Genomic DNA, 24,188 nt, shown 5'->3' on the forward strand with positions numbered 1-24,188 from the left:
TTTCCCATAAAATTTGGTTGGGTTGTATGTAAAGCAGAGAGTAAGAGAACAAAGTGAGGAATGGAGAGGTGGAGGGTAGGGTAGGGAGCTCAGAAGTTAGATGAACTTTACAATTGTGTGTTTTAGGGACCATGACAGAGTAGTTTGATAAACAGGCCCAATGATATACATTGTGATTGCTATTCTAGAAGCCTGTTGGAACAGGAGGAAAACATTAATTACACTTAGGCAAAAACAGGTATTGGTTAATGGGTTATTACTAGAAACCAACTTCTCCATTTCCTCCTCCTGATGCTCCTCAAGGTTTTACTCTTCTGTTCTTTCTCATTCTTTCAGAGAGCTCTTCTACTTTTGGAATTTTCCTCTCTAGAAGGTTCTCCTCATCTCTGTCCCTACCTCTGACCTGACCAAAGTTCCAGATGCTCCCTTGGAAATCTCCCATACTCTCTAGTGGCCAAAGAACAATGGCAAGATCATGCTTTTACATAACTCCAAAGAGTTCTGATCTTGTTTACATGCATGGTGAGGATCACCCTAGTAGAGTCACGTATGCCCTGGACTGAAAGTCAGACAGGGGTGTTTTTCGCTCACATCTATTACAAACTGGCTACATAACTGTGGCCAAGTACCACAAAATTGCCAATCCATAGTCTATCATTTTTCTCTGCTACTCCAGCTCTAGAGCTCTGTAAGAATTCACAGTTCTTAAAGCCCATAGAATAAGTAAGACATATATCTGAGTTTTACTTGCTGGAGGCCACAGCAAAGCCACAGGCAAGCTGAATGAAGAGCTCTTATTTTCTGACTTTCAATCTAGTCTTATTACATTAAAAGGATAATAAATTCATGGGAAATAAAGGACAGCTATTCAAACACACCTGCATCTCACACATAAAATTTTTTTAAAAAAAAAACTCGACATTTCCAAGTGAGGAAATCCCTAAATTACAGACAGTTCACCATCTAAGCATTTTCCTGTGAAATGATGACTGTTTAGAACACAGAAATGAGACCCAGGTGCTTGAGTTCCCTCTTCCCCATTCTTCCAATCCACAGAAAAGACACTTAGTAGACATGAGGTAAATTCTACTTTATTCCCAGAGAGAATGTGTCACAGTGTCTATTGGCAACAGGGATAGATGTCCTGGCCAGTACCACTGGTCCCTGCCCCATTCACTTCACAGACATGGGCTAGTGAACTCCCAGACACTCTATAGGAATCAGACCTAAATAACCCATCTCTTTTCTCTGTAAGGTGGAAATATGTGGGTCAAAAACAGACCAGGGAATATTTTAGGGCCTCTCTCTGAACTGTCATGACAGAGAAGTGAGCGGGGTAATGATGAGAGTCCTGTTTGACCTCCCTGAAGTTCCTCACGTTCATCTTGATGCAGGTCATAGGCAGCTATAGATATTGTTAGGTCAGATTCCAGAACTCCAATTACACCTGTATTTCGATCCCTAGTCCTAAATAAAATCAATATAAAAATGTCAAATGTACTTACTTGATAAACCTTGTAGCTGATTTAGCCTACAGAACATGAACATGCCAAACGTGCTAAATTGCCTTTCTTCAGAAATATTGCGGCCTAATCCTATTAGGAGTAATCAAAAGCCCCAAACAAAAATGTAAGGATGCAAAGGGACTCTGAAAATGATGTTTGGGGATTTCAAAGCATCAAAAGATAATTATTCTATCCTGTGAGAGAGGAAGAGCAGGGAAATGCCAAGGGAGCTAATAGAATTTTAAGTAAAGCTACACTTCTAGGTGGTGCGTATACGCTTCCACATGTTCCAGAACTGCTCCCCATGTTCATCTCTTTCCCACCTAAAGTTCTGAGGTATGTCTGCTGAAGTTTCCTCCATCATGGGCGCATACTGGTGGTTATGGTAGTTATTGTTGGTCCTCCACCAAAATCCTCTTTCTTAGGACAGTGCAACCAAATTGCACATGAATATTGGCTGTCCACAGTGTCACTCTTCTCAAGAGAATTACTCTTGCATGATCAAAGTGGTCTCTCTTCACCTCCAGAGAGTCCATGGTCAATGGGTAGATGGCATCCTTGCTCCTTTGGCTTAAGATGGGAGAGCTCTGTGGCCATGTACACTCTAGAGCGCCAGGAGAGGTGATATTTCAGCTATACTTTAGTTGGTACCACATCTTTATTTAGCCTCCTCCCTGTCTTTCCTGCTTCACTCACTTCCTTACAGGGTGTTCCTAAAAGCCTCCCCAGCAATTCACTCCCTGACAATCTCCATCTCAGGCTGTGTCTAAAGGCATTGATGGATGTAAGGTCCAGTGATCCCCAGAAGCCTAAATTGGCATGTGTTGCCTTGACATCGCTGAGCCTTGGTTGATCCCAAAGGACTACTGGGGAATTCTGCTCTCACTGAAAGGATCCCCACCCAGTAGGAATTGTGCCATCGTGCTAGATCTCATAACTGCTGGACCAGGTTAAGGACTCCACCTGGCCTTCAACCTAAGATGTTTTATTTCCATAACAATCTGAAAAAGGACTCAAAAAAACCAGTTGCACTTCCCCTTCTTGTTCCTACAAAACCTGCTTCCAACACTTCTAGTCTTTTAGTCTGCTCTGTGGCAATGTGAAAAGCACAACCCAGAGGGTCCTCCTGCCCCAGGTTGTGAGGTGTGACTGAAAACTGCTACCAATCTCATCTGTCCAGTGTGGTATTGTGTATTCAAACATCTCACTCTGGTTAAGATGGAAAGTCCCTCTCTCAGCAATAGGGTGAACACAAAGGGACCCAGAATCTAACAGTCATACAGTCAGGCTGGGGGAGATTTTCTATTTCTATCTCGAGTTCTACTGTCTGCTCTACAGAGGTGGAAGCAAGCCCACATGCGGTTGTGTGGACCAGTATATCAGGAGTGAGACGTGCCTTTGCTCTTCCATGGTAGCCCTGCAACATTATGAGTTGTGCTGCCACGTCATGCAGAAAAGGGGGCATATCTTCATCCTTTCATGATTGCTGCCTCTGCCAACTACCCATCTCCATCTGAATTCTCTGATATTTCAGAAGAGGGGGGCAATTTGAATTACATCCATACTAGCACATTTAATTTAAACATGTACAGCAAAAGACTAACGTGAAGCTACCCAAGCTGTTGTCAGGCTTTCCTCAGTCTGCCTCCATCTCAGGGGTGATTCATTCAGGAACTTGATGACTGCTTTTTAAAGCAACACAACAGACCTATTAACGCTTAATTGCATTAACAGTCTGTGTTTTCTGGAACAACCAACAGTCTAGATTTAAGGATGATGCAAGCCAAGGGTAAGCTGAATAGTTTATTTCTATCTCTTATCAGAAGGGAGTTCCCTCAGGTCAGAGACTATTTTCTCCCTGGAAGAAGTGGTGGGAAATTCCGACTTAGGTGATTTTCAGGCAGATGGTGGGGCTGATATATTTAGAGACTCCAGAAATATCATTCCATTAATTACACTGTCAAGATCTTGATTACCACCAGCCTGCTTTACTCAGGTCATACCTATTTTACATTCACACTTGAGATTCTTTTAATATAGCTGGGCAATACGGCTAGCAAATGAAATTACTTGGTTATATTTACCTGGAATTTGGGGTGGGAGTAAAAAAAATCACTATTGTTAAAACTAAAAATGAGTGGTAGTACAAAGTATGTGAGAAAATAGAACATGTGAACATATGCATACACTTGTATATACACATATATAGAGAGAGCTATCGGTTTACATAAATAAACAGAAAATAAATAGGGACAGGTGGATAAATGAATGGATAGATAAGATGGATTAGATGGATAGAAAGATGATGGATATCTGATAGAGAGATACAAAGAGAAACAGTGAGATCAATATAATCTTTCTAGGTGCAGTGGTGCACACCTGTAATCCCAGCAACTTGGGAGGTCAGGGCAGGAGGATCACAAAGCCAGCCTCAGCAGCTTGGCGAGGTCCTAAACAACTTAGTGAGAACCTGTTTCAAAATAAAAATTTAAGTGCCCCAGTGTTCAATCCCTGGTACCAAAAAAGAAGAAAAAAAGAGGGCAGGGTTGGGGGGAAGGTGAAGTCTTGCTTTGGCACAGCAGTGTTAAGACTATAAAAATGGAAAAATGGCTGTGAAAGCTGAAACCACACTAAGGGATCTTTATCATCAGTTGGAAAAAATAGGGTTGTTGCCTGACCTTTACACTTTTTTAATCAAAATATTACAAACTGTTTTACAGCTACTTACACATATGTAGAAAAATGAAAACAGAGTAAAATTAATATGTACTTAGAAACCTATGAACATTAGACATATTGGGAAATAAATGCTTTATATTCCTGATAAAAATGTATCATCAGTATATTGAACATGGCTTGTTGCTTTCTTTGCCTCACACAATTCATGAGACAAAGCAAGCTTCTGTTCTGTGCCTTGGCAGACTGTCAAAACCAATCTGAGTTTGGATCAGCTAGCAACCCGGTATCATTTGCACTTTCAATGATGTGTCATGTCTCTGAGAGTTTGTCACTGTGAAGTCATCACCCGCGTCACTTCGTCTTGGGCCACTTCATCCTCTGTTCACAGATACTCCATTCACCTAAGGTTGTAGGTTCACTTTCACTAAGTTCTGACTGTATATCTGTCAGCAATGGCTCTGTCAACTATTTCGTCTATAATTATATCAGTGTTGGGTTCAGATGTCACTTCCAGTAATTCTAACATTAAACATTTCACTTTTCATTCCTTTTCTGCTGTCTTTGTTGAACAACTTTCTCTTCCTATTAACCATTCTTATAACATGTCCCAAAGATTCAGTCCTGGGAAACAGGGAGGAAACCCAACTATACCGTTTGCTGTCTCTGTGTGCACTGACTTTGAAGGAAGGGATGTTCTTGGTCACTGGTCATGATCACATCTGTTATCTACACAGTGATCTGTAGAGTGAGAAGCCAGTGGCACGGTTTGCACTTATGAATTTATTTACGCTTATTATATCATGACAACTAAAATTTGTAGGTAGAAAATGTGCAAAGCAAGGCCAGCAGCGTGTGTGTGTGTGTGTGTGTGTGTATGTGTGTGTGTGTACAAATTGTCTTTCCTTAACCTGTCCTATCAAAGATGATTTCAGTCTCTGTAAGATCTGTTCTTTGGATTTCTATCGTAGAAAACTAGAAAGAAAAGAAGAAAGGAAAAAGATTATTGTGTGGAAAATGCAAGGAGGGACCTAAGCAGAAATGTCTGATCAACAAGGAGATTCTTCAGAAAATTTGGAACAGAACCACCATTTAACCCAGTTAACCCACACCTCAGTATATACTCAAAGGACTTAAAATCAGCATACTACAGTGACAGAGCCACATCAACGTTTCTAGAAGCTCAATTCACAACAGCTAAGCTATGGAACTAACCTAGATGTCCTTCAATGATGAGTGGATAAAGAAACTGTGGTATATATACACAATGGAATATTACTCAGCTATAAAGAATAAAGGAGCTATGGCATTTGCTGATGAATGTATGGAACTGGAGACTATGATGCTAAGTGAAACAAGCCAATCCCCCCCCCCAAAACAAAATCTGAATGTTTTCTCTGATATACTGACACACAAAAAGGGGGTGTGGATAGAAGTTTATTGGATTAGGCAAGGGGATTGAAGGGAAGATGGGGAGATGGAAATAGGAAAGACAGTAGAATGGAACCAATATAGCTTTCCTATGTTCATACATGAATACATAACCAGTGTAACTCCACATCATGTACAACTGCAAAAATGGGATCCTAATTAGAATAAGTTTTACCCCCTATATGTATAATGATAGAATTCATTCTATTGTCATGTGTATCTCAAAAGAAAAAAATTTAAAAAGAATGAAAGGGAGAAACAGAAAAGAAAATTTCTCCTTGATTTTCTTATTTTTGTGTCAGAAAGGGAAACAGTTGAAGATATGGGATGGATATGGATGAGAGTGAATAGGAGATTTTAGCAGTGCTGCTTTCCCCTGATTTCACCATTGTAAATGAAGCATTGAATTACCTCTATGTGTCTCACAGTTCTGAAACTTTACTTTTGATCTGCTATGAGAGGGGCCTCTGGGAAGCCTTACTCATATGGATAGACATTCCCCAGATCCCTTTATTAGCTCAGTTTAGTGGAAGGTGCTGGGTTTTGGAATTGGAAGGAGAAGGTGAAATTCTAGCTCTGCCACATACCAAAGGAGTGATTTTAGAAACATCTCTCAGATTCTTCAGGATTACCTTATAGGATTGGGATTATTAAAGCTCATTGCCTGAAACAGACTAAGCACATAATAAGTGTGAATTACCAACATCCTTTCCTCCAATAACATCAGGGGAGAGGCATGGCTATGGAAAAGTTCCCATTTGAAAGAATCTGAAATGGGAATGAGTAAGACTGAGAAATGAACTTGCATCTCAAAGCTCCTGACTAGGATTTTGTTTTGCTGTGTTGTTTTTTTGCATTTTTAATTTGAAAAGAAATTGTGTGCAAATGGAGATACCATGCGAAGCAAAGCAAAGGTAATGGCTGATAAGCAGGACATGAAATAACCCCAAGATTCTGCCATGTTTCTGATAATTATTGTTTTCCCAACTTAGGTAGTTCCAACTTAGTTTGTTTTTTTCCTTGTCTGAAACTGGACCATTGAAAACTGCTCAAAGCATAGATAACTGAAAAGATCAAAAAACAACAGTGGAAAAATGTTTGGGGCCTGAAGCATTTTACATTTCAGGGTAGAAATTAGTATTTATGGGTCCTCTGGGCCAGACTGGGGCTTGCAGATTCAAAAGTACTGGAGCTAGTAGGATGTGGGAAAGGCTTTTTGTTGATGCGCTTGGCCAATTCGGGGTGACAGTGCTCCTAGAGAAAAGCAGTACCAGACTCCCTAGCATGGCACATAGGACCCAGGGGTCAAGGAACAAGGGAAATTACCCCATTCCGGGCTTGCACTAATCTTGTCACTGCAGAATCCAGAGAAAGGTTTCTCGAGCTCAAGGAGAAATCAAGCGACTGTAGTAGGTGAACTGCAGGGGGTTCTTTAAGAAATTAAATTTATATATATATATATATATCTCACAGCATTGTCCTGCTCTCTAAAGATTTCTGCATCCTAATTTTGAATGTGACTGTTGATAAAACAACTTCCGTTCTCTGGGGCCCAGAGTTCTCATGTGTAGGAAGAAAATTATGGGTTATATAGCACCGTTAAGTCCCTTTCTCTCTGATTTTGTGTAGGAAGGCTCCTCTCACATACCAAGTCAAATTTAACCATTCTGTCCAGCTTTCAAGATCTTCCATAACTCAGGTGCCCTCATTGCCTTCCCTAAGATGAGCGCCCCCTGCAGACCAGTCTCGGGCCAGCCCTCTGCCCTTCCTCTGGGTTGTACTAATGTGGGCTGCGCTGTTCTCTCATTGTCCTTCTTTCTGGGAGTGCAGCAAACTCTCCTGAGTCCCTGGGACCCTCATCATTTCTCAGGAGTCATTCTTCAACTTCCCAGACTACCTTGCAGACAAGAAAAATGCTAATGTAAGTTTTCCTCTGGTGTAGTGTCAAGGAGGTGTTAGGATTTGCACTGAACAGGATTTTAAAAAGGAAGTTGATATTGCTGTTCATGTAAACCCCACTTCCAAAGACTTGAAATTAAGTATAATAGGCACAATCTTGCCACAGAGCTACTGTTATTCCTCTACAAAATCAAAGTTTAACAGTCAAGGCAAAGACAAAGGACATCGATTTAAGGTAAATTATAGCTGAATATATATAGGATCATATTTTATATCTTTACAAATACCAAGCAAATTTGCTGATATTTGTGATAATATATGAAAGCACAGTATTAAGGATTTTCCATTCATTTTAACATTTGGCTAAAAACCATTCATATTTCTCCACAGCAGGATTCAATATTAAATATTTATTCAAAAAATTTCCAGATTGGATTTGTTCCCTTGGATTTGATCTATGAAAATCCTTTGAGAAGTTTAAAGATGAAGGCAATAAAGAATATTCTTGCTTCTATAATGGCCCTGATAAGTCCGTTCTGCTGTTATGAGATGTTAGATAAGATACTTCAGGATACATCTATGATGATGCATCATCTGACAATAACTTTCCCAAAACAGGAAGAACTTTTTATATGTCTTTATTACTGTTCTACGGGAATGTCTACTAATGGGTCTACAAATGATTTGGGATAAGCAAAAGACATAAGACAGTTGGTAAGTAAAAAAATTAAACATTTGGAAAAATTATCAATATCAATAAGAATGATACATTACAGTCTTTCAACTATCCAAATAGTAATAATTTTAAACACAGTTTGTGATGATTGATTGTATATCTTCTTCTGACAAGTGGCTGTTCTGTTCCTTAGCCCATTTATTGATTTGATTGGATTTGTTTGTTTGTTTGGTGTTAAGTTTTTTGAGTTCTTTATAAATCCTGGAGATAGTGTTCAACATCTCTAGCAATTAGAGTAATGAAAATCAGAACTACTCTAAGATTTCATCTCACTCCACTCATAATGGCAGTTAATAAGAATACAAGCAACATTAAGTGTTGGGGAGGATGTGGGGAAAATGCACACTCATACATTGCTGGTGGGACTGCAAATTGGTGCAACCAATCTGGAAAACAGTATGGAGATTCCTTAGAAAACTTGAAATGGAACCACCATTTGACCCAGCTATCCCACTTCTCAGTTTATACCCAAAGGACTTAAAAACATCCTACAGTGATGCAGCCACATCAATGTTTATAGCAACACAATTCACAATAGCTAAACTGTAGAATCAACCTAGATGGCCTCCTAGATGAATGGATAAAGAAACTGTGGTATATATACACGAGAGAATATTACTCAGCATTGAAAGAAAATAAACTCATGGCATTTTCTGGTAAGTGGATAGAGTTGGAGAATATCATGACAAGTGAAGTAAGCCAATCCCCCAAAACCAAAGGCAGAATGTTTTCTCTGGTAAGTGGATGCTGATCCATAATGGGAGTAGGGGGTAGCATGTGAGGAATGGAGGAACTTTGGATAGGGCAAAGGGGAGGGAAGGGCAGGGAGGGGGCATGGGGGTAGGAAAGACGGTGGAATGAGATGGACATCATTACCCTAGGTACATGTATGAAGACACGAATGGTGTGACTCTACTTTGTACAACAATAGAAATGAAAAATTATGCTCCATTTGTGTACTCTGAATTGAAATGCATTCTGCTGTCATGCATAACAAATCAGGAAAATTAATAAATTAATTAACTAAAACAAACAAACAAAAAACATTACTGTGTTTAAAGAGATGAGGCAAGAGTTGAGACCATCTCAGCTACTGGGAAGCTGCCAGAACATGTGTGCTGGCCAGCCTCCCTGTGCCCCTGCAGATCCAGATTCTGCCCTCTTCCCTTCTGATCTGTGTCCTGGGGGTTTCAGTCACCTTAACAGAGCACATCACTGGGGCTCCCTTACCTCCATCTTCTTGTTAGCCTCAGCCACTGGGAGACACCACCAGGAGAGTAGTGACCAGGGGTTGGAAGGCACCATAGCTAGGAGTGTGAGGCCATTTTAAGGAGCCTCAGAGCTTATTAGTTTTAAAGAATTGCCCTTCTCCTTGCTTTGTTGGTAGTGGCCTCTCACACTGTGAGCCCTGGGGTTCTTCTCCATCTCCTACTCATTCCCCTTACCTTGGCTATACCGTATACACTATCCCCACATTAAATCCTTCTTAGCCATACCTTTTAGGTTTCCTATCTATCTCCTGCCAGGACCCTGAAGATGTGGCACATCTCACTCATAGGACCATACAGGTCCACACAGGAACTTAACCAAGTGAAGACATTCTTCATTACAATCAGTTTCTACCCTGTCCTTCCATTGTGAAACCCTGTTGCCTTTGCCTCTCTTGTACCTGGTCACTCTTTTCCTTGTAGAGCTCCCTATTTTTTCCGTTTGGGAACCACACCTCTTTATCTGTCAGTGCACAGAACTTAGGTGAAGCTGTTCTCGGTACCGACTGGAGCTCCACATATGATCCAGTAAATCCAATTAGATTTCAATTCAGGTCCTGTGTGGGAACGACTGGAGCACAGAGGCCTCCACTCATGGAGATAGCAAGGTATAGGAGAAATAAACCTGGAGCTATCAGGCCAAGGAGAGAGGACTTGACTGAGAATAAACGTATAAAGTGGACGGGGAACACAGAGATGGAGGTGTGCCTAATATTAGTATTGGAATCCTTGCATCCTAGCATGCCTGAAGCTCATAATTGGACATCCTAGTTATCAGAGTCTATATGTCCATCTCCCTTTTGCTTGAGTTGAGCATTTTGTTACTTGCAACTGTAAGATTACTGACTATAAGGCCTTCTCCCAATGAAAACATGTATTTGGGGAGAGTGAAAGTGGAAAGTATTCGAGAATGGGCCTTTTAAAAATGTGTTAATCATTCAGATTTATAGTGTTGTTTGTAGTCAGGGCCCTAACACTGCCTTCATGGAAGATTGATTGAGGGCTGTTTTTATGATTCTGATGCTTCCACCACCCGTGTTGTCTCTTTAGTTCTCTAAAATCTGTAAGAGATGGGACAATGCCAAACCAAAAGACCCACAGTATTTTGAACTCTGAGGTGCAGATCCATGTGTGAACTGGTGCAAACAAAGAACAATGGTGGCCAGCAGCCGAATGCCATGTTTAAGTATTGTTTTCAAGTGCCATTTCACTGGGCCTTCTCAGATGACAGGGTTCACTGGCAGGAAAACTGTTATTGCAACAATCATTATCCCCATTTACTGCCTATTAGAATGTGAGTCACTGGGAGGTCAAACTGTCCCCAAAGCCTAGTGTTCTAAGGTCAAACTCGAGGTACAGCAATCAGGTGTGAGGACAATGGCAAAGGTTCAATCCTGTGAAATGAAGAGCATGGTAACTCTCAAGAGATGGCACAAAGAGTTTTACTATCACCAACACATCACATACCTTGGGGAAAGAAATCAGAGTGACAATGACAACTTTATGCAAAGTTCTTTCCCACAGCTGTCCTCTGAGATGCAGACAATCTCTTCATTAAAGATACCACTTCTCACTCATTTGTTTTAAAGACACTACTTCTCATTAATTTGAAATAATTCTAGATTAGTGTGGAATTGCACAAACAGTACGGAGAGCCCCGTGTGCCCTACTCCCGGTTTCCTCTTTTGGTTATATTTTACGTATTACTGTACGATATCAATTGGGATTTGCCTGACACAAAGTAGGTGCTCATCAAAAATGACATTTAGAACTGTCTGGCTTAAAAATGCGAATAAAATACAAGATAATACATGAATCATCACACAGCAGTTGCTTAAGAAATTATTTTTTTAAATTTTTTTTATGTTTTACTTTTAGGTGGACACAATATCTTTATTTTATTTTTACATGGTGCTGAGAATCGAACCCAATGCCTCACACATGCTAGGAGGGCGTGCTACCACTTGAGCCACATCCCCAGCCCCAAGAAATTCTTGCTTTTACTATCATTGCAATCATTTAAATATGTGTAATTCAGTCATCCCTATAGGACCTGTGTCATTTATAATGAGTATGCTCATCAAAAACCACATAAAACCTTTGTAGCAAAAATGTTGACTTCTTTGCTCAAGGCAACAGTTCTTTTGAGTTTGGGTTACTTTCTCTGCCCTTCACAATATCACCATGAAAAATCAAACTCTTCATCAACTCACTCATTCATCTATTCAACAATTGGTGACCCTGTGACACCTGCCATATATTCATATGTTGGGGAATCAATGCTGATTAAGACAAATTTACTATATAGTGCAGTAAGGCATGCAGTCTGTTGGAATGGAGAAGAAATCTACATAAACTGCAAGAGAGATAATCAGACTGTGAAAGGAGACAGGTGGTTACAAGCACTAAGGGGCTAGGGAAAACCTTGGAGGGCGCCGTTTTCCTTACCTTTTCTGCAAGCCAGCCAAGGTGCCTGATCTCTCGGCTTCCAGCAATGCCTGTTTTTCCCAGCTGCTCTCTGACCTCAGCAATCACTCGGCTCACCAGGTCACTAACATTGGCATGAATGGCACTAAACCAGGCCTGAGCCGTGGCTGAATCCTTGCTCCTTAGTATCACAGTGTGCTTAGCATCTGGAGAGTGGATTTCAAGCTGCCTGGAGAAGAAGAGAGAGAAGGATTAGAAAGGTCCCTGGCAGACCAGGTCTCAGAAAGATGAGCTAATTCTTTCCTCTTTTAGACCTTTTAGACTGTGTCAGCATCTCATGATTTACCTTCATGGTCCCACCATTCATTCATTCACTCATCTTGTTCATCCACAAATGTTTATCTATCACCAAGACACTGATCTATGTATATACAGGGAACGTGTTGTGCAACACCAAATCACCTGAATTGAGGATATCTGTTACCCTTAATCCTTCTTATCCAGCTTACTAGAAGTATCATATCAAGACTTCCAAACTGTGAGCTGATACTCATTCAATCCACAGAGGATTTAGTAAGATACATCACAGATGTTACCAGCAGGAAGGAGAACAAAATATCTAGCCACATGTTTAATCCTACTGCCCAGTGTTAATCAATTGAGAATATTTTGGAATAAAATATGTTCAAACATTGTAATCTTTAGGAACCATGTTGGTAGTACAATTAACTACCACTTAATCCTTGGACTCCTATATCCAGGAAGTTAATTATCCTAGGAAGGGGTAACAATAGGTAAAAGTGCACTAAGATTATTGTATTTTAAGCCAAGCACCAAAACTTATGCCAGAACTCAAACTGGATCACCTGAGATACAGAGTGAAATAGCTACTTACTATAATTGTGGTAAAAAGGAGGAAATTCTAGATGGGTACTTTGTAACTTCTTAATTTGAAGTAATTCTAGATTAATGTGGAGTTGCACATTGTGCGGAGAGCCCCACATGCCCTATACCCAGTTTCCCCTTGTGGTTTTATTTTACGTATTATAGTACAATATCAAAACTAGCAATTGACATTGGTACAACAGGAGTGTGCAGTTCTGTGCCATTTTATCATGTGTATATTTGGTAAGCACACTGACATCAAGATTCAGAACTATTCCATTGCCACAAAGATCCTCCAGCTACTCCTATATAGTCACATGTCCCCCTCCTCATCACCGTCCTAAATCCTAGGCAGTCACTCACCTGCTCTCCATCTCTATAATTTTGAGAAAGACACTTTTTATCATAGGGAGGAAAAATATCTTATTTATTACTTCATATATGCCAGAAATAATATCATCTATTCATTCATGTTTGTATTAGAAAAATATGAGGATTAGAAAATTCAAAACTGATTAAAATTTTCCACTTGTTCATTTCCTTTCATTCCTTAATAGTATGCTAAGATTCCCTGAGACTTTACTATGTGCTAAGTAAAGTTTTAAATCCTTTTATGTTATTCTATCTAATGTTCCTAATAGTCCTATAGTCTGATAGTGTTAACCCTACTTAACAAGAAAAAGCTGAAGTTTGGAAAGAGAGAGAAAGACGTAATTTGCTCAAAGTCACATAGTTAGCGATGCTGGGGTACAGACCCTTGTAATGTAGGCTCAAAAGCCAATGGATTCAAATTCTGCATTAAAATGTCTCTGTTTTAAATTGAGGACGCCAAACCACTATCTTCCACTTTGGTCTGAAGTCCAGTATAAGCCTCAATAATCATGCCCAATAGTGTCCTCCTTAGCTCCTGAGTTGCAAAATCAGTTTTGCACATCAGCTGAAAGTTAGTAGTCCCAAGCAACCTGCCCTCATTAACATTTGAAATGAACCTTTGAGAGTAAACCTTTTAAGTTATAAACTTAAATTGTAGAAAAAGGAATGATTTGGAAAGTGGGATGTCTCTAGAGGAGTTTTAGCAATTAACATTCTTTGTAAGAAATTTGCAAAAGAAGTCTCTTCAGTGAGACTGTAAGTTTTAAGCGATAAAACAGGGAATCTGTAGATGTCATTGGTCTTCAACTAGATGGAAGAAACCCTTTTGCTTCTCAGGTACTTTTCAAAGAAATGGGCAATAAATCTTGGTGGAATTTTCTTTCCTTCCAAAATTATTACTCTTCAGTGAAGTTGCATGGCAGAGTACAAGCCAGGATTTTCGAAACGAATTAAAGAGGGATCAACTTGCTTTTCAGAGTATTCCATCAATATTAATTAATTCAGGAATTTAAAATATGCCAATATTTTATGTACAAGGTTTTCTTACAAAGACCTGCACTTAATTGTAAAGAAATGACACTTAGGAACCAGCCATTCCCCAGCGCGCTCTTGCGCGCTCTCTCTCTCTCTCTCTCTCTCTCTCTCTCTCTCACACACACACACACACACACACACACACACACACACACACCATGGTGCCAGCAAAAACAAAAAGAGCATATTGTCTCTAGAGATTCCAGCATGGTCCTAGGAGAAAGGTGACTTATAAACAGAGTTACAGTCTTGTGATGTGGAGGCCCTTTCTTGCAGATTTTGACAGCATTTATCATTATTATTAATTTTTAAATACATAGCACATGGAAAAATGCACAAATTGTATGTGTAAAGCCTGAATGGATATTTATGTAACCACTACTTAAGAAATAATAAATATAAGCTTCCCAGGAGTCTCTTCTGTCCTTCAGTTCTAGGGTCCAACCTCCAAAATAATCATTCTTAGAAGTTCTGTCTCCATGGATTACTTTTGTCCCTGTAATTCTCTGGTACTTTTTTTTTTTCATTTGTTGTGTTATGGCTTGGATCTGAAGGCTCAGGTGGCTTGGTCTGTAATGCAGCAATGCTCAGAAGTGGAGCTCTGGGAAGTGACTGAATTAGGAGGGCGCTAACCTCATCAGTGTGTCCATCCACTGAGACATGCAGGGCTGAATGGATTATCTGGAGGTGGCAGAAACTGTAAGAGGTGGACCCTGGTTGGAGGAAGCAAGTCACTTGGGGTGGACCCTAGAAGGTTGTTTCTTGTTCCTGGCCCTGAGTTGTTCTCGTCAGACAAACACAGTGACAAAAAAAACCTGGTGAACACATTGTGGTTGTTGCCTGAAGTGTGAGGAGGATCCTGAACTATGTCAGAGGCAATGTTTAACTACCCGGTCCCACCCTTTTTTAGCACTGGTTTGCCAAGTGTGGCCACAGACCAGCAGCATTCATATCATGTGGGAACTTACTGGAAATATTAGAAATGAACATTATTGGTTCCCCTGGGGGGTGGGGCTCTGCAATCTCCCTCCAGTAAACCTAATGCAATTCAGGTTTGAGAAGACCTGCCTTAGAGGTTCATAAGAAAAATCATTGAGTTGGGTTGGTTGCCAGACTTCCTTAATAGCCTGGGTAGACTTGCTGAATGGTGAATTGCACTCTCCCAGGCCAGTTCTCAAAGACAGAACACATAGAGAGGCCTATGGCTTTTTACAGTTAAAAAATTATACACACACACACACACACACACACACACACACATATATATATATATATATATATATACATACATACATACATATAAATCAATCAAGCAGCAAAGGTTCTCAATCAAAAGTATTCCTCAGAAACCCTTGAATAGTTTTTTTTTTTTTTAACCATTTAGTTAAATATAGATGTTTGGACTCCATCCCAGACCTATTGAATGAGACTCTCTGGTAACTAAAGCCTGGGTATATGCTTCACAGGTTCCACAAATTATATGAATTAGAGTCATGGCAATCCCTCTAAGCCCAGGCTTGAGCTCCCTAAAGAGCTGTGGCACCTCTGGGTAGTTATTACCAGAAGGGCAATAGAACAATAGAATAGAGAGTGTGTTAGTAATCTATTGCTGAGTAACAATTTTACCCAAAATTAATAGCTTAAAACTTCAAACATTTATTATCTTGCAGTTCCTGTGGGTATTGAAATAGGGCAGTGGCTTAGCTGGTTGTTTCTAGTTCAGGGACCCTTTTGAGTTTGCAGTCAACAGGGGCTGCAGACATCTGAAAGTTTGGTTGGGGCTGAGGGTTAACTACTACCATGACACACTCTTCTGGCTGTTGGCAGGAGGCCTCATTTCTTTACCACACGGAATCCTCCAGAGGCTGCTTGAGTGTCTTCATGTAATATTTAGTACCATAAACTAAGAGATTTAACTTGGTTTCCCAAACTAAGTGGTTTGGAGTCATTCGTCACCCCCCACAAAGGAACTGCAATGCCTTTTATGACCTGGTCTCCAAAGTCTTATCATGACTTCTGACTTTTTTTTAGAGAGAGAATTTTTTATTATTTATTGTTTAGTTTTCGGCGGACACAACATCTTTGTATGTGGTGCTGAGGATCGAACCTGGGCCACACGCATGCCAGGCGAGCGCGCTACTGCTTGAGCCACATCCTCAGCCCATGACTTCTGACTTTTTCTTTTTCTTAGATGTGAGTCACTAAGTCCAGTGCACATTCAAGAGGAGGAGATTTAAGCTTTTCTAGGATACAAGGAAGAATATCGTAGAATTTTTAGACATATCTTAAAACCACTAGAGGGAGACTTCTGATGAAACCAAATTCTGGAAACAACCTCTTTCCAAATGGAGAGGGAGTTCTTGGTGCTGTGGACCTGCAGCGTGTAAAGAGCTTGCTGATTCTCCTGGAGATGGAGAATACCATTCCCTCGGAGCTGTGGCTCTGGATTGTAAGATGAGGCATATAGAGGTATTTTGGTAGGGGTCAATGTCAGCAGAAAATGAGAAATGATCACTCATTGGCGCCATATGTGAGTAGCATGAACCCAACAAAAAATGATGATGGGTGAATGTTGATTGAACTGGGGAGGGTTTGATACAGAAAAATATCATTTGCATAATGAAGAAATCAAAGAATTCAGTAATGTACATTCATCTTCTTCCCCTCCAACAAAATTCAAAGATAAAAGGGATATAAACTTCCTTTTTTTGGGGGGGGGGCGGGTAACTGGGGATTGAACTCAGGGACACTTAACACTGCTCTATTTTGTATTTTATTTAGAGACTGGCCTCATTGAATTGCTTAGCGCCTCCCTTTTGCTGAGGCTGGCTTTGAACTCGTGTACCTCCTGCCTCAGCCTCCCAAGCTGCTGGGATTACAGGCGTTCACTACCTCACCCAGCAAAACTTCCTTTTTTAATACCAATAAACTCTACAATCTAAAGCAAATGTAATTACCTGATAGTCCTGAAGTCTCCAAATCCTTTGAGTGAAAACTCTAGATTCTGGATAAGGTGGTCTTATGTACACAAAAAATCTCCATTACTTAGTATAAACTTAAAATATATACATACACATACATACATTTTTTATTACTTTATTTCATTTTACTAAAATCTAGTCCACTACAATGAATATTCCACTGCATAAAGAGACAAATTTCTTTCCTGGGGTAGCTGTGCAGTGGTTTCTCCAGCAACCCACTTTCTGGAGGTGGGTTATGGATTCAGATTGGCTCTGAGACTTGTTGGTTGGGAGGCATTACGCAAATTAATTAACCACCTTAAACCCTCAATTTCTTTATTTGCAGAATGGCCCTATTTATTTGCCTCTCAAGAAAATTGGGAAGATTAAATGAAATAACATATGCTTGAGATTTACAGTTCCAATCTCATCTTAATCAATATTTCTAGTTTACAATGTATAATCTTCTCAAATTTGTGTAAAATAAAAAGGTAGTAGTTTCATGAGGCAAGGAAAGACCTTCAGAGCAGGCTGTGGTTCCACTCCGTTCCAGAACACTTGGACTTAGAGGAAAATGCAAGTCCCAAGAAAAACTAAAAAGTCACACAAAGACTATTTGTAGCATCCTGGAATGGAAAAAATAATAATAATTTAGTATTCATGACTCTTCCAAGATTTGGAAAGATTTGGGACAAAGCTGATAATGTCATTCCTTATCCCATCTACCTTTGTTCCAACCACCAGAGCTACATGAGGCTCATGTTCAGGAGGTTGGGTTAATGTGAGTATGGATACGACTAGAGCTAGAACCATCTGTGTTGAAGTCCCTTTTCTTTCTCATAGCCTGAGCTAACTTGTGACTAGAGGGTTGAAAGAGATTCAAAAATGCTGTAATCTTTCTCCAATTTGTTTTGATGGCAACATATTTAAAAAGAATCAACTTAGGGTCAAATATTAGTGGTACACATACCTTTAAAAAGGCAGCTTCAATTCCAGTAATTACTTAATCGATCTATAAACGTAGAGAGGGAGAGAAAGATGGGGGAAAGGACATAGGAAGAGGGGAGGGAAGAAGAGGAAGAGAAAGATAAGAGAAATAAGAGAAACTCAAGGGTGAGAAGCCACAACTAAGGAGTGTGTGAAAAGTACCTAAGTCATGGTCAATGTCCTTAAAGTCAGAGAGCCAGAGATGTGGGATACAATGGAAGCGAGAAAAGCACTAGAGAGGAAAGAGAATGGTGTGATCTAGTTGATGTTAAATGATCTATAGAAACTATGCTTGTAAATACTCAGACCCTTCTTGGAGAGGTGTAGAATCAGGTTCAATTAGGAGGGAAACTGAGTGATAGGAGACGACCGGGGGAGGCTGGGAGAGTTCATTGTAACTTAGCAACTGTTGAGGTTGGTTCCACTGCATACATCGTGTTTTTCACTGTATTTAAACAGAGCAGGAGAAGGAAGAGCAGCAGGATTATTAGTAAGCTGTCATTTAATCAATAGTGATTAAAACAGCCTTGAGTCAAGTCCAAGCTCTGTCGTTTATGAGCTATGCCTCCTCACGGACATCTGTGACATCAGTTTCTACTCCCTAGTCTTTTAGTAACATCCTCTTCCTATGTGGTCTGGGAATGGAGGGTTCAAAGGTTGTAGGTGTGAGCCATTTGGGCCAAGGAGATTCAAACCCAGAAATTCTGTTGGAGTCAGTGCTAAAGAAACGTTGTCCCTCACCTGTCAGATATATAATCACAGGTCTGCTGATGGCCATCATGCCATTAAAAGAGGAGGCTCTCTGCAAATAAAGCCAACACAGAGGAAAGCAGAACTGAACATGAGAGACAGGAACTCAGTTCTACCTGTCACTGTGGCTATCCTTGGACCCTTGCATGTTCCCCTTTCTTGCTTGAGTCAGTTCAGCTACTGGTCGAATACAACTAAATTGCCTGACCCATACACGGATCATAAATAGGTCACTCAATTTCTATGAGCCTCAATTTCCTTCATCACCTATAAAACAGGGGTGGTAGTTATCAGCTGATAATAATAATAATTAGAGAATCCAATGAGATAATAATTCTGCAAGTGCTTAGTGACCTATCAATCCTGATGTTAGTAAGTTGTCATTTATGCACTTAGCATTTTAAGTTCTTGACTTAGTACCTGGGAAAAAGAACCATGTTAGTGAACATAATGTTTTTTTTTTTTTTTGTATTTTCTAAATATGGAGCACATAGATAAACAAGTTCACTCTCTTAGCTACACAAACAGTAGAGAGACAAGGCATGCATATTAAAATAGAAAATTCCAATAAATGTCTGAGGTTATAAAATGCAGCTAGAAACATGAGTGATATTTTTTTTTTTGGCAATATTCTATTCCAGCACACTTACAAGGTCTAGCATGTTGGGTGATGTATAGACAAGTGGAGTACACGGTCTCTGTCTCCAAAAAGCTCTTCATGTATAATAAGTTGAATAGTATCTCCCCAAAAATTCAGGTCGATGTGGAATCTCAGAATGTAATTTATTTGGAATTAGGATCTTTGCAGATCAAAGTAAGGTGAAGGCTGTGATGAGATCCATCTCATTATTTCATGAATGCATTCACTGGATTAGACTGGATCCTAAATATAATGACCATGTCATTATAAAAGACAGAAAGGTCATAAAGAGACACACAAAGGAGGCAATGTGAAGATGGAGGCAGAAACTCACAAAACACAGCTCCTGTAGGAATGTAGCTATCTTATGTTCATTTCAACACACTTGGTAGTTAAGAAATCTTCTTGGCAAAAAAGCTTCCTCTTGCCCACATTCAATGCTACAGCCAGAAATAAAAGGGAAAAAAAGCATTCTGAAATGAGGAACCCAAACAAAGGCCCTGGGAGCCCGCTGGCCTATAGGTGGCCTCTAGCATGCTGCCTCTTCCTTCTTGGAGTAAAGAAAATCCAGATGACTCTCTTGCTAGTGGACGAGTCCTACATTTCTGGAACTGGGAAAGAGGAGGGAGGGAAGAGGGAGGGAGGAGGGACAGGAGCAATAAAGTCAGAATGGCTGATTGGAGCTATTTTGAGCAGGCTGGTCTTTTATAACTCTTATTTTGTTCCCCAGTTGAACTGACCACCGCTTGATGAATTGTGTTGATCTGTAGTTCAGCGATAAAGTTCTCTTTTAATTCCCTGCTGAATAGAAATATTTAGGGCAATGCCACAGCTGTGTTTATTCTCTCACTCCACCACAGTTATGTAAATACTGCCTATGGAACTATTTCTGATAAAGGCCCATACCAACCCCAAGGAATTATACGCTCACTCTAGATGTCTGCCAAGATGAGCCTCTTCCATCCAGCTTGGCACAGCATATGAATGATATCACAGCTTCTCAGAGATCATTTGGCAAACCTCACAATGAAAGAGTAATTTTCTTCCCCTCTTGCTCTCTCAAAGACTTCCACTGAGCCAAGTAATATTTCCCAGCATTCTCTGCTCCTCTTGTTTGGAAACATGAGGCTGACACCTAAAATTTGAAGCCTCCCAACAAAAAACTAATAGATAAAACAAAATTTGCAACCTGGCAACGAAGGTTTCACGTGACTTTTGCCTTGAAATGTGAAGGTGGAGAAAACATGGATGAAGCTAGTCATGGGGCTGGGGCCATGGGAATTAGGCAGAAAACAGACCACATAGTCATTATGGTTGCGTCCAGTTCCACAAATCTGTGACCCCTATGATTGACCAAAAAAAAAAAAAAAAAGATACTTCCCAACAGACATGCATTAATAATAATATCTCTGGATAGTGGGATTTTAGATAGTTTTATTTCTATCTTTATGCTTTTCTATATTTTCCAAATTGTTTTTGCAAAGTAATCAGAAAGAAATTAGAGGAGAAAAACGTTTTTTAAGAAAAACAAACGATTGCAAATCTTTAGCAATAATGTCATTAGTGAAATGATTCACTAGGAAAAATATGTTCTTATGTGAAAAAGCTAACACCAGAGGAAAAAAAAAAACCAAGATTAAAATGTTAAAATGGGCTGTAACTGAAAGACCTGAAGGAGATAAAGACTGATACTAAAAACATGCACTATGAGGATGAGCACTTGTCCTGGGGGTGGGTGTGTGCAAACTCCACCAGAAAACATGTGCACTTTTCTCTTTTCATTCTAATAATCACAGGAGGTGGGAGCTATGACAGGTGAGAAGATGGCCCTTTGGAGGGGCCAGTCTTTTTCAGTTAGTAATAGGAAAAGCTGGGACTAGAAACCTAGTTCATCTGATTCCAAAACCCAGGTCTTAATCATGATTCTCTGTGGTCATTTCAAAATGGCAAAGGTCTGTGTGTACAGGTGTAGTCCCCAGGGTGATGGTATGGGCAGATGCTGTGGGCCTTTAAGAGGAAGAACCTTACTGGGAAGTCCTGAGGTCACTGGGGGCATGCATCTGAAGCTGATTATGGGACCCCAGTCACTCAGCCTTTCTCTGCTTCCTGGCTCATGATATGCTCTCACATATTCTCCTACCATAATTTACCACCTTCTCCAGAGACCCAAACCAATGGGGTCACCTGAACTTGGATTCAAATTTCCAAAATATTCTCAATAAACTTTTTATCTTTATAAGTTAATTGCCTCAGGCATGCCATTGTAGGAGTGAAGCTGGTACATGCTCCATTTAGCAGGATACTTATAAAATGTGGTATATCATTTAAAAGAGTAGGGGACATTTTTTCATATTGTTTGTTGCTCAGTATCTTTTGAACTCCCTTCCTGTGTTGTGGAAAGTTTTCCAAATTATAAACTCAACTTCCCCAAGGCATATGCCAGAATTCAAAATTCTATCCTTCTTTGCTGCTAGGGAACAGAGTCTCTTTCACAAAATAGAAACTCTGAAGGAGTCAACGTAAGGATGTGGGCGTGCATGGAATCCATCTTTGGGCAGGTATGGGAGGCATCTAGCTCTCGGGGGCCAAGCTTGGCCAGCCTTGTATTTAGTGCAAGCTGAGGCAGTTGTGTGAGCTCGGAGGTGGCTGTCAAGTGGGGGTGGCAGCAGGGGTTATTTCCCCTAGTACAATACGGTTGGCTAGGCAACTTCTTGGCCTGAAATCTTTGGAAAATAGATAAGAACCCACTCTCCTTAAAAAGAGTTGACTCTATTGCCTGAAAGCAATCCCCAGTTAAGAATGTAGATTTAGGAAGCAGGTTGCTATGATAAAAACTAATGAGATCATCTAAAGAATGTGTCAAGTGTGAGCAGGTAATGCAAAAGCAGCCAGATTTGGTGCTGTCTTTCACAAAATCCTATTTCAAAAACAGGTCATGCATGATATAGTATTCTGCTAAGCTCTGAGGGAACCTGACAGTATCTCTCATGTTGGCTATGTTTCAGTTTTTCAGTAACATAAATTTACAAAATATGTGAAGAATTTCAGCACTTTGACCTTTCCTAGGGGAATGATATCCTTATCAAAGTTTTAGAAGAGGAGTCAGCTAAAGTTAAAACTAGAGAAAACATTTCCCCCCCACTACATATTTCATCTGCACCTCAAAAAATATTCTGTGGTTTGACCTTGCTCAGCAGATTAAACAAAAAGCCATCTAAATATACAAGGTGTGAATGTAAATCAAATAAGTGTACATTTGTCTCTAGACTCTTAGTACACTGACAACAACATATCCTGTGGCCCAGTCCAAAGCATAGCCTTTGGTATCTGAGGGCCTGTTGGGGTAGGGTGGACAGATTTAGCAAATAAAAATGTAAGTTGCCCAGTTAAATTTGAATTTTAGATAAACAAGGAGTATTTTTTAGTGGAAGCATGTCCTATGTAATCTCTAATGGTAGAGATGGTGTCAAGTACATGGATGAAAAATGTATAGAAAGTGGGGTGCAGAAGTGCCTACTTATAATCCCAGCTACTCAACAGGCAGAGCAGTATTTGAGGACAACCTCAGAAATTTAGTGAGATCTTTTGTGTGTGCAAGAACACACACACACACATACACATACACACATAAATAAATAAATAGTTCTGGAGATAGAGCTCAGGGGTAGAGAACTTGCCTAACTGTGCGAGCTCTTGGGTTCAATCCCCACCCAATACCACATACACAACAAAAGGAGGTCTAGAAAATAAAATGCATAGAATTTTATGGTGGATAAACTGTGAAGGGTGGAAAGAGGGAAACGTCAAGGTATTGCCTAGGTTTCTGTATTAGAAAACTGAATAAATGAAAGTAACTTTCACTAAGAGAAAAATGATCCAGATTTGAAGAGAAATATGCATTTGGCTAAATATCTCCATTGTCATCCATATCTCATTATAGCCACAAATTTGTAAAATCTACAGACACCAGCTACTCCCCAACACTCTGCTTTTGGTGATTTTGCTTTCATGACAAATCCGCTCAGTAGTACAGGTTGGGTGAGCCAATCTTGCTCCGTGCATCCTGTCCTCTTGTATGGAGTCCCCTCTCCACGTTTTATCAGTTTTTTCTTGGTGATATCTCCTTTTCAAGACAGTCAGCCGCACAGTAAGCCACTGGTATTCCCTCAGGAAAGCTGAGACAATCATTTGCCTAGAATAGGTTATAAGCTTTATTTTCTTGGCCAACTTTGATAAGGAAGCTGAGGTCTCACTCCAGGCTCAACTAGGGGAAATGTTCTGATCATCCATGAATGTCTGCCATGGTCTTGGAAGTGGTAGCATCTGTGATGTCTACTTATTTCTAGAAAGTCTTTTGGCAGAGAGCTTTCCAGAAAGCTCCTGGTTGCCCCACCCTGGAAGAGAATCCTGGCTTTGGGTCATCTAATCATCTCTTTTCAAGGTTTATCCTTTCACAGTTTACCTTCCCCACTAACCTAAATTCTTGAGGGCACCCAAATATCAGAATTATCTTACTGTCACCCCCAGCACCTGACACATGGGAGGGTACACTAGAAGTATTTACTGGGCTAAATAAATAGATGGCTGGGTCTTTGTGTGGTGCCTACTTTTCTA

At 40.1% G+C, this 24,188-nt stretch overlaps 1 protein-coding gene across 2 annotated transcripts in view; it reads right to left on the reverse strand.

Moving 5' to 3' along the window:
- Positions 1-24,188, reverse strand: part of SNTB1 (syntrophin beta 1) — a 226,776-nt gene that overhangs the window by 74,272 nt on the left and 128,316 nt on the right. For both annotated transcript variants that reach the window (XM_081266576.1, XM_081266575.1), the window contains one exon: positions 11,964-12,171. In XM_081266576.1, the coding sequence (XP_081122702.1) occupies positions 11,964-12,171 (208 nt within the window). The remainder of the gene's footprint in view (positions 1-11,963; positions 12,172-24,188) is intronic.

This window comes from Spermophilus citellus (assembly GCF_964194105.1).
Source record: "Spermophilus citellus genome assembly, chromosome: 14".
In the NCBI taxonomy this organism is placed as follows: domain Eukaryota; kingdom Metazoa; phylum Chordata; class Mammalia; order Rodentia; family Sciuridae; genus Spermophilus; species Spermophilus citellus.